Raw genomic sequence first — 15,706 nt, 5'->3', positions numbered from 1 at the left:
CTGCCATTTTTTTCTGTATTCCTTAAAAGCACAAGTTGACTTACTTGCCAGGAACTTTCAATATTCTTTCTTCTTTTTCCTTGACTGCCTCTTTAACTTCCTGAGTCCAGAATGGAGTTCTGATTCTTCTATCCTTGCACACAACCTCACTACATCTCTCTGACTGAATCAGTGAATGTTTTCTTCAGAGTTTGCCACTGAATCTCCAGTGTTTGGTTCTTGTTTTCAAACTTTCTTTTTTTTTTCTTTTATAATGCTTGTATAGTGTATAGTTCACCTCTGAAAGATCTGAACTTTGAGTCTTTTTAAAACTTTTGTACATATTTTGCAATATGAAATTCGTTCATATTGTAAAATAGTAAACAACATTAAATGGTGTGTTCACTTCCTATTTCAAATCCCTGTATACTTGTGTTCTTCATCATGAAAATATTTTATCAACAGTAATGTGAATTTCTACATATTTATGTTGGAACACAGTATTAGTAATGACTGGTCCATGCCCTAAACAGAAATCTAGCAGGTGCTTACATTATTTTTAGTTTTGCTATTTTCTTAAAACATTTCTATTTGTTTGATATTCATTTCCTGTTCCATTGTTTCTGTCTCCTATAAAGATCAACTTTTCTTTATTTGAGCTGCCTTCTCTAATGACTTGAAAAAGATGTGCAATTCTTTTTAGTAGACTATGTGAGTAGGATTTGCTTAAAAGTCGATTTCATCTCTAGTCGATCAGGTTTAATGCTTTCTGAAGTTCTTGTTAGAGATGCTACAGTTATTTTTTTTAAGGAGTACATTTTAAGGATTACTCAGCTGAGTCACTAGCAATATTTGTCTTGATGCACTCTATATGTTAACAAACAGCTAAACTTCCAAACATTGTATCAGGGAAGATTAAGAAAATTGAAATGATAAGAACTGATGAGTGAAATGCTAATGTATTAATGAATGTTTTAGTCAGTAATAGTCCATAGTCAATAATAAGTTGACAGCTCTGTGTTTCAGATTTGGAAAACAGTTGACAAGTAATTTTTCCCTTGAGCTTTGGTTTAATCCATTTGGTATATTCCAAATTGGTCAAAATTATTCGAATAATGAAACCTGAAGAAATGGCTGTGGAGATCATCATCATCAAATTCCTGACATGTACCCTCAAGGGGGTGCATGTCAGGAATATCCTATCAACAATTTTCCTCCTTTGAGGAAAACTGTTAGGATATTATGATAGTACTACGTTAGTATGATACTACGATAGTACTAGTACTAAATAGTATTGAAGAACTTACATCATTACTAACTTGCTATCAACAATTTTCCTCCAATCTGTTATCTGTCAAGACTCCAACATTATCAGATCTTATATTTCTGTCTTCTAAGGCAGTTTTTACTGTATCAATCCACCTATATCCTGGTCTTCCTCTGGGTCTTTTTCCTGCCACCTGGGAGATGTAAAAGAAAAAAAACTAATACTTTTTTTTGGCCATCTTTTGTTATTTTCAAAATACTCTAGTACTTGGATTAATTGGATTTAAAACACTTCAAATTTTGCATGCTGTGTTCTGTTGAAATTCTTTGTCAAATAAAACTGGCAGATAGTTAATATTTGACCTAGAACTGTAATTCAGCAAGTAAATTTGGGCATAATGGCCTCTTGTAACCAGAATTACTAGTGATCCCCCACTCCCATAGTACTTGGCTTAAGGGTCATTATTGGTGATCTTGTATTTTGTAATACACAAATTGCCAATAGAAACATGTTGGAAAAAAATCATATAGATATTAATGTCAGGAATATAAACATTTTTATATCATGCTGATACCAATGAAGATCATTTGAATGTGTGCAAAAAGAACTTATTTTAAAAATATGAAATTTTTTTGTTACTTATCTATTCAAAAATAAATAAATAACATATAAGTTACATAAAATTTTACTTTCCTGTTTGTGAAAGTTCTATTTCATAAAATCCTCAAACAAGGACAAGGGGTCACCCTAATTATGGAAATAGACATAATAAAATATTGGAAATAATAATAATAAAATACTCCTACTAGTTTCTAATAATTCATTGTTATATCAAACAAAATATTATTGTCTTTGTGTTAGATTTGCAATAAATATCTGTGTAATAGTGGAGGTGTTTTTGAGAACTGCTTATGTACATTCAATTCTTAGAAATGTAACTCATTCAAGTTTCTTTATTTGGGAATTTGATTGTCATTTTTGCAGCTACACAGTATATATGCAGCAAGGGATCAAGAGGGAACCATCTCTAGCCATTAAACTGAGAGCTACCTTTTTAAAGGCAAGGTTGTTTTATCAGGGCTCAACAAATATGCTCACTCACTTGTACATGCCGAGTAGCTGAACAATGATAAAATAGAATATTTTATTTTCTAATTATTAAATAAAATTATTATTTTATTTAATAATAAAAACACTTTATAAACAAAATCTTTTTAGCTTTAAGAAAACAGAAGAATATACATCATATAAATGGCCATTCTAGTAACAAAAATTATTTTATAAACTACATTTTTCATAAAATTAATTTAACTTTATTGCTCTTCTTGTTCTTATTAATTATTAACTCTTTTTTTTTTCTTTGAATGGTTCCATGAAGGAAATCTCCAACCATTATATAGCACCACTGATCACTTTATGGAATTCCTATTAACTTATTGTAACATATTAATTGCATAATTTGTCAAGCCCTGATCATTATTCTAAGTATATGTCAATTAACTTAATTTTTATAATATATTATTTTTTTATTTACATAATTCTTTAATGTCTAATCAGATGTATTTTAATTATATGCCTATAAAAATTAATCAAATTATTTTTCAGCTATGTAAATAAATTGGGGGTGCTTAAGGGTCAAAGCTGTATAACTGAGAGGAGACCTCCACATAGCCTTTAAAGGAATGCGGAGAACCGACCAGGGCTTCTGACCTAATGTCCAATCCTCACCTTCTTGTGGTGCACCCTGTTGGGTATCTACTTTGATACTGAACGAACGAGGATGGGCTGGCAATTTGGGATTTAGCCGACCAAATTGTATTCTTATTGGTTAAACCAAAATAAAAAATGATGGTACAACATGACAAAATTTCATGCCGGCTGGGGCGTCGCCCGGATAAAAAGGCCCCCGTTGTTTTTGCCAGGGAACCAGGGTGAACAGCAAAAAGTCAGCTACTGGAAAAAATCTGAAAACAAACCCCAACTCAACATCACCAGAGTTAAAGATCAGTACATCAACGTAAGAAGCCTGAATGGCAAAGAAATGGAGCTAGCTGAGGAATTAGATAAGTACCAGATCGACATAATAGGGGTGACTGAAACAAAAAATACCAAAACTGGTGAGATCTTTCTGAGCAATAAATACAAAATGTTATATAATGCAATGACAATCAAGGAAAAGAAGGAGTAGCCATAGTATTCAACACAAAATACGAGGCTAATCTTCTTGAATGGCAGTCAGTCTCAAGTAGAGTAATGTGGGCAAATATGAGAATGGGGAACTGGACAATGAGACTTATTTGTGCCTATGGTCCCACAGAAGGTTCTACTAAGGTAGAAGTGGAGGAATTTTTTGAGGCTTTAGAAAAAGCAACTGACACAATGAAAAAGGAAAAGTTGGTCCTTGTTGGGAATCTAAATAGCAGAGTAGGAAATGATTGTGAGACATACAAAAATATTTTGGGAAAATTTGGAGAAAAGAGCAAAGCTAATAATAATGGCAAATATCTGTTGGATTTCTGCTCAGGACATGGACTGGTTATTACTAACACCATGTTCCAACATAAAAATGTGCACAAATTCACATGGAGAGAAGAGGCTAGGAATAAGAAAAGTCTCATTGACTATGTTATTGTTGATAATGATGTTTTCTCCCTGGTGCAGGACACCAGAGTGTACAGAGGATTTGAAATTGGAAGTGATCACTATTTAGTCTTGAGCAGGATAAAATTGAATTTCATATTGAAAAGAATAACATGTAAGAAAGTTTTAAAGCGAATAAAAGTTGAGCAGCTCTCAGATGTTAACTGTAGACTAAAATACAGAAAGATTATTGAAAAGAAAATGAAAGAGTTTGAGAACAGGAATCAAACCTTGGAGATTCAGTGGCAAACTCTGAAGAAAACATTGATTGATTCTGCCAGAGAGGCATGTGGTGAGGTTGTGTGCAAGGATAAAAAAATCAGAACTCCCTGGTGGACACAGGAAGTTAAAGAGGCAGTGAAGGAAAAGAAGAAAGCATATCAAAAGTTCCTGGCAAATAAGTCAGCTTGTGCTCTTAGAGAATATAGAGACAAATGCAAGAATGCTAAACACTGTGTAAAACTAGCTAAACAAAAGTCATGGGAGGACTTTGGCAAGAATATAGAAAATAAATATCATTTATGTTGAAGAAGCTTAAGAATGGAGGAAAGAGTGCTGTAAAAGGAGTTAGAGATGATAAAGGTGACATGAAAACAGGAGAAAAAGATATCCTTGAAGTATGGAGTAATTACTTTGAAAAACTGCTAAATGAAACAAGCAGTGACTTGTTTCATTTAGCAGTAGCTGTTGAAGAATGGCTGTAAGATTATATGTGGGAAAGGGAAGCAGGAAGAATAATAATGATAGTTTTTTCCTACTTTGCCCTCCCCCATAAGAAAGAAAGTGTTTGGAAAAACAAATTTGTAAATTAGTTTTTACTTGTGTATTGATTTGATTAGGTTCTTTCTGCAAACTTTGGTTATCTTTACCACATGACCAGGTAATTAAATTGGAAAGGAGATTAAGCAAGAGATTAAGCTTAAACAGGAGATTATGCAAGGCTTCAGTCATCAGAAGAGGAGGAATCATCATAAAATGCCTTGCTCACAACATACAAATGCAAATAAAAAGAAAACACACTTTCAAATAAAGACTCTAGAATAATAGCATTTCATAGTAAGGTGCATTACTTTAAATTTCTTTCCCTTTTTTATTTTTTTTTATGAAGTATTTGAATCTCGGTGGCATGACACGAAATGCCCAGTTAGGTTGGGCATGCTGACATGTGGCTTATGCAAGCCGCACTGCAAAATTCATGTCGGCTTGAGTGTATGATTGTATTTTTATTGATGTATGCAAGTTTTAAGAGTGCATAGCCATCAGCGTTCGTCTTAATTGGTCCAATTCAGTTAATTATAGGATAATTTTGAATACTTTAATTTATCAGATAATATAATTTTAAATATGGAAAGCTGAAGGTCAAATGAATAATAGCTAGTTCATGCGTGCCATTTATATGATAAGTGCAAAGGGTTTACACTTTGTGGTGAGATTAGATTATCATTTGCAAATACAAGAGTCAGATATGGATAATTTGAATTTTGATACAATTTTTAAATATAGCCATATAAGACACACAGAAATTAGAAAAAGTAATCTTGGGAAATTATTATTTCTCTGGATTGAAACAAAAAAAAAAGCCTTATTTTTTTGAAATAACTCGTTTTACTTACTTATTACACAAGTTCCAATCTGCTACTACTATAATCAATCATACCATCCATGAAAGTGGCAGACATTCAGTAGATTGGCAACACTTTCCCATCGTAAATATGACAAAAGTTATAAATTATTTATAAAAAATTACTTGTATATATCAGTGTCCTAAACACATCAGTTCAGACTTCACACATTCAAAACAGATGAAACTCAGAAAACAAAAACAGCAACTCATGACAAATGGCAACTTTCAATTGGATTTGTTGATACAATAACCACCACTGATTCTGGGTGCTATTGTTTCAGGGCACACCCTTCCTTGCCTGATTTAGGAATCAATTCCTAAATCAGTTTCCTGGCAAAGCTAGGAAACAATTAGGGAAGTCTTTAGCAGGAATAAATGCAAAAATATAATATTGGTGATGTTGCTATTCCATGGGTGTGCACCACACACCTATCATACCCTGAATATATATCCCTGCTGAATATATATATAGATTTCCTTCACTGTTACTTAGTCATAGTTTCTCCCTCTTCCTTCATGTATTCCTAATCCTTCTGTCATTACTGTCATTAGTGAACAAGTGTAACAATCAGTGCCTTGCAGTTACTCCACTCATTCTCACTTGGCATATACCTATATTTTTCCCCAGAAACAACTGTCTGCTAGTATAAGATGTACCTGATTCCACTCACTCCATGCATTCACCCTTATGCTCACATTCATTCTCTCCTTTGCTCTTATATGCCTCTATATTATTAATATAAATTTTCTAAATTCTCTAGTTTCTACTCAAACTTGCGCTTTGATGGTTCTTTCACATTCATTCTCTTATCATCACTCATTCTCTCTCAATAGCAGCAGCCTTTTCAAATGTTTATGCCAGGATCATTCAAATGCAAACTATCCTGCTGAAAGTTTTTTTTTTTTTTAACAGATCATTCTATACCAAATATCCGCCATTTGGAGTGGACCAGTCCACCATTCTTTCTACACATGTGCGTTATATCATATATTCACAATCATTCTATCAGCCTAGCTCACTCTTATTGTGCTTGATAATTATAATATTGATAAAATATATATATATATATATATATATATGAGCATAGTAACAAGTAAATTACTTTGAAATATATTCATATTTTTACTACTCTCATTCTTCTTGTTAAGAGCTTTTAAGAATTCTTTTATATCTTCCTTTATACAAAATTTATCACCTTTCAAATTGTTTTTCCTCACTAATACAGTCTTTGGTCCCTAATTACAACCAGACCTAAACATGCTCTTGTTCTTTTCAGTTCTGTTCGGTTGCCACATGTGTAAACATTCCAACACAATTATTAGAACTGAATAGTTAATGGGTTTTACAAAATTCATTTATCTTGAATAAATCCTAGAATGAAATGTAAGCCTATTTATTTAAAAATAAATAAATCATTTAACACTGAAATCTTAGAAATCTCTGGCATCTTTTCATCTCTATTTACTTTCATTGATTACTAAGATCACTAGACAGGATCAAATTTCTCTTTCTAAAGCAACCTTGACAACCAAATTCTGTTATCAAAAACATGTAGCATTAGCAGCATCAGTTAAGCTGTGCTTTTCTGGAAGGAGAGCTAGTTAGGAATCTAGATAGCAGAGTTAAGATAAGGGGAGTGAATATGCCACAATACTTCTGAATTATGACAAGACATTTGACAAAATTCCACATTGGAGGTTATTATATAAATTCAAATGCATGGTGTGCAAAATAAATTTGTGAAATGAATTTAAGAGTGGATAACCAACAGGTATCAGAAAGGGATGTATGGCACTGAGTCTGTGAAGAGTAGGATAACTTAACTAAATGTACCTAGGACATTTTTGTTTAATGCGTATCTTAATGATATTGGAACAGATCTTGAGTATGATATCCAGTTATTTGTTGATGATTCTAAGTTAGGGGAGCAATAAGTAATGTAGATGATACAGAATTCCTGCAGGCTGATTTGAATAGATATTGTGCAAATGGGAGTTCATTGATTGTCAAATATAAGGTTATACACTTTGGACAGAGGACATTATAGGTAGAATATTATATTAAATGGAATTTATTGAACAAATCAGTGTGTATTTGTTGAATTAGTTAGTTAAGCTAGAGATTTGGAAGATTATTGTGGAGAGCTGGTTAAAGTTCAGAAGTTGCACCACTAAGGTGATTAAGTCAGTGAATCGGATAAATAGCACTGTTAAAGAGAGCACAAACTTATCAGAATAAGGAAGTTATTCTTCCACTTTACAAGGCTTTGATAAGACTACATCTTGATTACTGTTCATAGATGTAGTCTCCAGTGTTCTTGGTGATGGTGAAGGCAGCTGAAGAGATTCAGCAGTGAGGTAACCAAAATAATGACTGGGCTATGGAATTGTACATATGAGAACATGTCCTTAAAGTTTGAGGAATTGAAAAAGAAGAATATTATTATTATTATTATTATTCAGAACACCTCCAGGGAGTCCAAAGACTCATCGAGGGAGGGTACCTATTCTACAACTCTCCTTCTCCACCAACCACAACTACCTTCATCATCTATACCATCTACTACCATCACCACGACTAGTATTTTCACAAACAAACATCTATGCCCACAGCGGATTCGAACCTGCAGCCTTTTGGCTGGAGAGCAGATACACTAACCACTCGGCCAACCAGGCTGGCGATGTTAGAATATAATAGAAACATAAGTTTCTGTCTACAAAGAGATCTTATAGTGTAGACACAACTGAGATTTTGAAACCTATGAGTGGTGGGTGCAAAACTCAAGGTTATTACTGTAAACTGATTATGGGTGTTAGGAAGCATGTGAGGTCCAGGTTCTTCTCATGCTATGTGGTGAGTGTGGAATGGACTGTTATCAGATGTTGCACATAAGCGTGTTCGAGGAGAGATATAAGTACAGTAAACCCTCAATTTAACGGACAAAATTTCTGGCCCATATGTCACATGTAAAAATTAATACCCTGTTAATTTTTAAATGCTTTTAACCAAGATTTGCTTATAATTAAATTAACGGGTTATTTTTTTGTTTATAAATTTCCTGTTATTTTTAACAAATTTTGGCGAATAGGCCATCATATGTCCAAAAAACACTGTAGTAATTTAGCCCACATAAATGAGTCACTGCTCATAAAACATGTTCAGCAAATGATTAGCATGTGATCACACCAATCATGCTGTAATTGGTTCTTTTTGTTGCGTGGCACGACTTTCTGTGGCAGTTTTAACGAGTGTCGGCCGATGCATTCGGAAAATCTACTTTATTATATAACGGACTTTCAGATTTAATGACACCTCTCGCCCGAATTAGTCTGTTATATCGAGGTTTTACTATTTAATTGTCTAAATTGGCTCTCCTTTAATGAGCCTGTGGTGTTCTTAGAGAAACATTCATAATAATAAATTTGAAGGAGGTTTGAAATCATAACTTAGATTTGATTTGTAGAAATCATAACTTAGAGACAGAGTGGCAGAATTAATTTGAAGAAAACACTTACTTGGGAGTACTTTTTATCATCCACACAAATAGAAGACTGTAAAATTTGTAACACAGCAGACCCATGTGTAGTTAAGGAGAAAGCAGAAACATGTTGTTGTGTTTCTTGACCTTCTCAAGGTTGATGTTTCCTTGTGGGAAAGCAGTATGGTGACACTTCCAAAGAATGGAAGTAGATGAATATAAAGAAGGATGAGAATTAGTGTAGTTGTTGAAAGTGAACTGTGTATAGATGTTGATCAGCATTTGCTCATCTTTGTGCATATTTAAAGTAGAGGATTTGGTGTAGCTATTTTTGGTGTGTGTGTGTGTGTGTGTATGCATGCAAGAGAGAGAAGGTTCATTTATTAAACCCCCTCTTCTAAATAGCATCAAATGTTTTTATGCATAATGCTATGATACACCACACCAGTTATGAGAACAGTATTCAAGGATAGTGATGTGTGTTTGTTTAGTTCTTGCCAATCCTTTGTTCTTTCGTAAGTATATAATTTCCCATCATACTGTTTGTTCTTTTTTCTCATGAAAAAGAACAAATGTAATTGATTTCTCTTGATTTCTTTTGTTCTATTTCCTGCCATTTTCTTCCATCACCCTCCCATTTCCAACTCCACTCCCATGAAACCATTTTTTCTCCTAAATTCATCACAGTGAAACTTGCATGATAAGACTATTTTACCAGTACATAGGAGTTCATAATTAGTATCAACAGCATTTTGATTAAAATTTTCACACAAAAATGGCTTTTTTTTTTCATAAGTTGAATTCAGTACCTGGAGGTCTCTCTTAATAATAATATTATTAAGAGAGACCTCCAGGGAGTCAGGAACTTATCAAGGGAGGCCACATACTACATGCATCAGCTATCATACTTATTGTTGAATTCATTCCCATTCCTTGCACACATCATCTGATGGCAGTCCATTCCAATCATGCACCACCCTATGAGAGAAAAATCTAGCCCTCACTCCCTTTTTAGCAACATTCATTCTCAGCTTCCAAGGATGTGCTCTCTTGTCCTTTACCCATCCTCCTTAAAATGAAAAATTCCATCAACTGAAATCCTGTATGACCCTTTCAGAAGTCTGTAATACTCAATCATATCAACCCTCTTTCCCCTGTTTGCTAGTGTCTGCAGTCTACAAATTCTCAATCTGTCTTCATAATCAGTATTCACACAATCCTGATATTTTTAACACTCTCCTTTGCACTCTCTCCACTGTATCAGAATCACGATGACAGAAACCAGGAGACCAGACCTACGCATAATAGTCCAAGTGAGGTCTTATCAAGGCCTTCTAAAGAGACAAAATGACATCCTTATCTTTCCATGTGAAAGTTTGTTTTTCATCATTGCAGTTATCTTTTGATTGTATTTGCAATTTTTATTACATGGCTCTTTCATTTCAAATTACTATCTACTAACACTCTAAGATCCCTAACATGATCAGTTTCAAAAAAAGACTTTTAATGGGATTATATTGATCAAGTGCATATAATAAACCACTATGTTATACCAACTAGTTTCACCAACTAAGGTTGTTGGCATCTTCAGGGTACATAACTGATGTAAGGCACTAAAAAGTAAAAAACTATTACAAACTATAATCATCCGATTCCAATTATATTAAACAAAGAACAGAGCGCATACAATACATGCATAGAGCATGCATGATATCACTTGTTGTTTAGGAACGTTCTATAGTTGGCACTATAATTCAGTTCTGGCGAGTTTATTATATGCACTTGATCAATATAATCCTATTAAAAGTCTTTCCAGAGCTTTTTGGTCAAGAAAATTAAACGTTTTTTAACGTGATCAGTTTCATATAACATAATCCCACCAATATAATATATGACATTGGATAACTAATCACACCAAAGTGAATGACTTTACATTGAACTGATGTCCATTTTCCCATGCCAACAATACCAGCCTATTCAAATCATTCTGCAAGTACTGCATATCAGCAACAATTCCTGATTACCATTTGTATCTTTGCATCATCAGCAAACAGTTGTTTGTCATCTGTCAAATCCTTCCTAGTATCATTCATGTACAGATTGAATAACAGTGGACCAAGGACTGATCCTTGTGGTAAACCACTAGTTACCTTAAACCTTGCAGATCACCCTCCTCCCATATATACTTTTTGATATCTGTCAGTTAGCCATCCTCCTATCTACACAATAGCTTATAATTCAAACCCACATTCTCCAATTTATGCAACAGTCTTACATGCATGCTGTATTCTGTCAAAAGCCTTAGCAAAATCCAAAAGTATCATGATACATCATTTCCCTTGTCTAGTTCAGTAGTAACATTATTACATGTGAGCAAGTTGCTAAAACATGACCCTCCCTTAGTAAACCCATGCTGTTCATTGCAAAGTAGAGATTCATTGTCAACCCATTTCTGAATGCTAGCCCTAACAAGATTTTTTTCCCAAATCTTCATCACCACTCCTGAGATATTGATTGGTCAAGAGTTGGATACATTGGTCTTTGCACCACCCTTGTGCAATGGGATTACAATACATTCTTTGCATTGTCTTGGGAGATATAATTTGAAACTCAGAAGAGGAAAGATTTCCAAATTATGTCTCCCGGTCAAAGGAATATCCAGTTCAACTGAACACTCTTTTAGCATTCGTGCTGATATCCCATCAGTTCCTACTGCAGAATTCTTGCTCAGGTTGTGCAACAGCTCTAGTACTTCCTCTTCATACAGTGAAGAGGTAGCAGTGAGTTTAATGTTGTATATAGCTTTTATAGCTTTTAGCAAAATGGGCACTCATTAGTTGAACAACCTCTTCTGCATCTGTCACCCTCACACCATCAGCATTCAAAAGAGTCATTCTTTCATATTCCTTTCTTTTATTTGCAGCATATTGATAGTATTTTTGTGGATTGTCTTTAGCTTGCATAGCCAGTTTCTTTTCATACCTAGGCTTTGCTTTCCATACAACAGTTTAGACTATTCTAGCCTGCTGCTTATAATTTTCATAATGGACATCATCCTTATGCAGACAGTATTCCTTCCACATTTCTGTTTCTTACAAATCTCTTGACTTAATTATATTGCACATCTATTTGACTCCTACCATATTTATTCTTTGAACTCTCAGGACACATTCTAATATTGCATCATTTAAGTATTTTTTAAATGTTTCCCATGTACTGTCAATATTCTTCCCATCCAGCAAATGATACCATTCTTCTGAACTCAATCTACTCCTCAGTTGGTCATAATTTCCTGCTTTGTAGTTCAGCATGTAACCTTTTCTGAATGGAACATTCATAAGCTTAGTCACTTCCCAAGTAAGTAGCACATGATCATTGTCACAAACTGGAGGCAGAATACGTCTTTAACTGAAACACCCTCTGACACTATAATCAGATCTAACAGTCTCACACCTCAAGTTCCTTCTGTCACATGCTGCTTGAGGAAGTTGTCTTGCAATAGCTCAATAAATTCATGAAATTTATTGCGCTGTTAAAATGAAATGTTACTGTTTCCCAATCGATCTCACTCAACTTTTCTATTTGGTGATGCATTTCTTCATCACTAGTAACTGATCTTCCCCAGGTCTGTCTGTAATAACCCACTATGTAATTGATCTTGTTAGATTCCATCTTACACCAGATGGCTTCAAATTCACTGCCACTTGAAATACTGTTACTAGTACTACAATCATAGGCCTCAACACTAACTGAATCCAAGTAATCCGATATCACTAGCAAGCATGTCCCCTCCTCTACTATCCTGTCTATCCTTCCTGAAAATATTGTACCCTTTACACTCAATACCAGTTAGTATGTCTGATTCTGATAGGCAGGTCTCACTAATGCCTACAATCTGACGTTCCATCATATTGACCAAGGCAACAAACTCTGCCCCTTTGTTTTTGATACTCCTGGCATTCATGTATAGACATAATCTCCCTGCTTGTTCTTTTGTATAATTTTGTACAATTTGTAGATCCCTGTTCTTCTCTAGTGCCTTATATATGTAGACATCTTTGCACATGTTTGATGGATCTGAACCAGATGAACACAATTTTGAAATCGTTCTCTCTCCTCATAATTATTTCCATGATAATGTCCATTCCCATCATTATCACAATTATATAACATTGTTGCTATTACACTCATATTTTCAACATTTATTATAATGTAGTTCCCTGACTCAGTGTTAGGTCCCATATCAGTTATTACTTTTTCAAAACTTCTGATACCAAACACATTCAGGTACAGACCATCCCTTTTATACAGATCTAATCTTCCCTCAAACTCACTCCACACATCCAGAAACTTGTATCCATTCCTTCTACACAGCCTGTGTAGAAGGAATTATTTTGGAAGCTTTCATAATGCTTGGCCATTGAATAAAAACCCAAGTTTTGCAGATTTTATATCCTTTTTTGTTGCATATGCTAACTTAGTTAACATATACAACAGGTTACAGTTGCTATGCTGGAGAATAAATACGGTAACTTCAGTCTGAAATGGCTTGAAAATTTATCTATAAATACCCATGCTACAGTGGGATGGATATTTTCTCCAGATGACAGTCAGGTCAGGCTTGCACAGACTTGAATATGTCTTGGTACTAACACAGAAAACTAAGTTTTAAACTGTAATAAGAGTAACTTCAGCTTATTTATCTGGTGCATCATTATTTACAGCCATTATTGTAGGCAACCACAGCCATCATTTCTTTGATTTTCATGCCTGTGTTAATTAAAATTCTAATGAACCCACTTTGACAAGTAATAATCTCTTTGTTTCCTCTCTAATCATACCTGTCTGAGTTTGATGAAATTTAGTTTAAAAAAGTTTGTTATTCTGGCACTTCATATGTTAATGATATCAGTGATTTAGAAACAAATCAATTTGATTTATAAAAATTTTGAATTTTTAGAGTAATTTTAAGTTAGTTGATGGTTTAAAATAAGTTTTATTCTTATGTTGTTGTTGTTTTTTTCCCTTTCTCTTTAGCTTGCCTCTGCCTTGGACCTTCCATTGCTACGTATAAATCAGGCAGGCAGTCCAGATCTGGTTTCAGTATCTCAGTACTATTCCAATGAACTTGTTGCATATGTGAGGAAAGTACTTCATATATTCCCTGAAACTATGTTTGGTTTATTGGCTCAAATAATTGATCTTCAGACTAATAATATTAAAGAAGTACCAACACGTTTGATGAAAGATCAGTTGAAAGTATATGCACAGCTAGATGAACGATACAAAGTATGGAAAAAAGCTTTCATGCTAAATTATATTTTACTTGTTAAGTAATTTTTGCAAATAGTTTGAATAGTTTTATGAATTTCAGCTATCCAGGTTTATTTATTTATTTATTTTTTAAGCTATCTTATAATATCCATCATCATTTCCTAATATGTACTTTCTTGGAGTGTACAAGATACCATTATATTAAACATAATATTCAAGATCAGTAATGCACATAATATCTTTCTAGTGCTGTCAAGACATCTAGCCTCATTGTATCAGTATAGCTGGTTACATTTGTGATGATCAACTACTATGCATTATTACTGTTTTATTTCTATTTGTCATACAGTTGTGAACTGATACAACTACATCAGTTTTCTTTTAGACATTTGATGTAGTGAAAGTTTTCACAATGGAGGCATTGTGCCTTGGACTTCCCCTTAAAAGAGAGAAGGAAAAAATGGTTTTTTGGTACTTTCAAAGTGCTGTAGTTCTTTTATTTATTTGATTCTATGTTCAAATTTTGCAGTCCATATCCTGTTGATTACCTCTTTCAAAATGGATAGATGAATAACGTTGAAGCTGAAATCAGAACTATAAAGGATGACTTTGGGCATTAATGATGATTCTTGTATTAAGAGCAGTCCATGACCTTGAGGTGTTATTCAAAGATTTCCAGACTATCTGAAAAACAGAATATAGGATTAACTTTTACAGATCATTGTCATTTCCTGTAAAGCAAATTTCCTTCTGAATTTATGCATGAATCCAGTTTTTTTCATTGATCTTTGTTTTTCTGAGATCACTTCCATTAGATCCAGTAGTTGTTTGGATCTCCAGAAACAAAAATAATAAATCACATGGAACCAGGGAGGTGCAGAAATTCAAGAGCCATGTCACTTTTTACTGACTGCTATTCACAAATAATTACAGCATATTGACATAATGAAGAAACCTGTTCTTCATGTGCTGATTTTTACTGAATATCTGCCCTTAAACAAATAAGGATACCTTAGTAATACTAGTAGCTAACAGTTTGTCCTGCAAATGCCTTGTGACCACTTCATGGTAAAAAGAAAGCAATTATCATTCTCTTCCTGGTGTTTGAAGACATCTGTGTGAACTGATAGCTGTGGTTCTGTGAGTTTGTATTTTTAGGATGCCATATTGTGGAGCTGGATGATGGTGTGATTGTTTATGCAATATCTCTCTGCAGGTGAAGGTTTTCTATAAACAGAAAAAGATTATGAGCCATCAGCAAGGCGTGTGCTAATGTATTTTAGGAAGGGCAGGCAGTCATTCCTTGTTCCATTGTAAAGTGGACTTTAGGGTGTTGGCTATTTGAACACACTAAAAGTATCTGATGTGTCTGGATCATGTGGCCAAATAGCAAACAAAACATCAACATAGTATATGTTGATGTTTTGTATATGTATATTGGAT

General features: G+C 34.0%; 1 protein-coding gene across 1 annotated transcript in view; it reads left to right on the top strand.

Annotated features, from left to right (window-relative positions):
- The window catches only part of Strump (WASH complex subunit strump), a 292,034-nt gene that overhangs the window by 153,743 nt on the left and 122,585 nt on the right, over positions 1-15,706 (top strand). Inside the window, exons 15-16 of the mRNA XM_090410831.1 lie at positions 2,231-2,306; positions 14,027-14,278. Coding sequence (XP_090266957.1) covers positions 2,231-2,306; positions 14,027-14,278 — 328 coding nt within the window. The remainder of the gene's footprint in view (positions 1-2,230; positions 2,307-14,026; positions 14,279-15,706) is intronic.

This window comes from Typopeltis vanoorti, chromosome 20 (assembly GCF_054136105.1).
Source record: "Typopeltis vanoorti isolate ZY-2024b chromosome 20, IOZ_Tvanoo_1.0, whole genome shotgun sequence".
Taxonomy (NCBI): domain Eukaryota; kingdom Metazoa; phylum Arthropoda; class Arachnida; order Uropygi; family Thelyphonidae; genus Typopeltis; species Typopeltis vanoorti.
The sequence above is the reverse complement of the archived record's forward strand: the minus strand, read 5'-3'. Positions and strand labels throughout refer to the sequence as shown.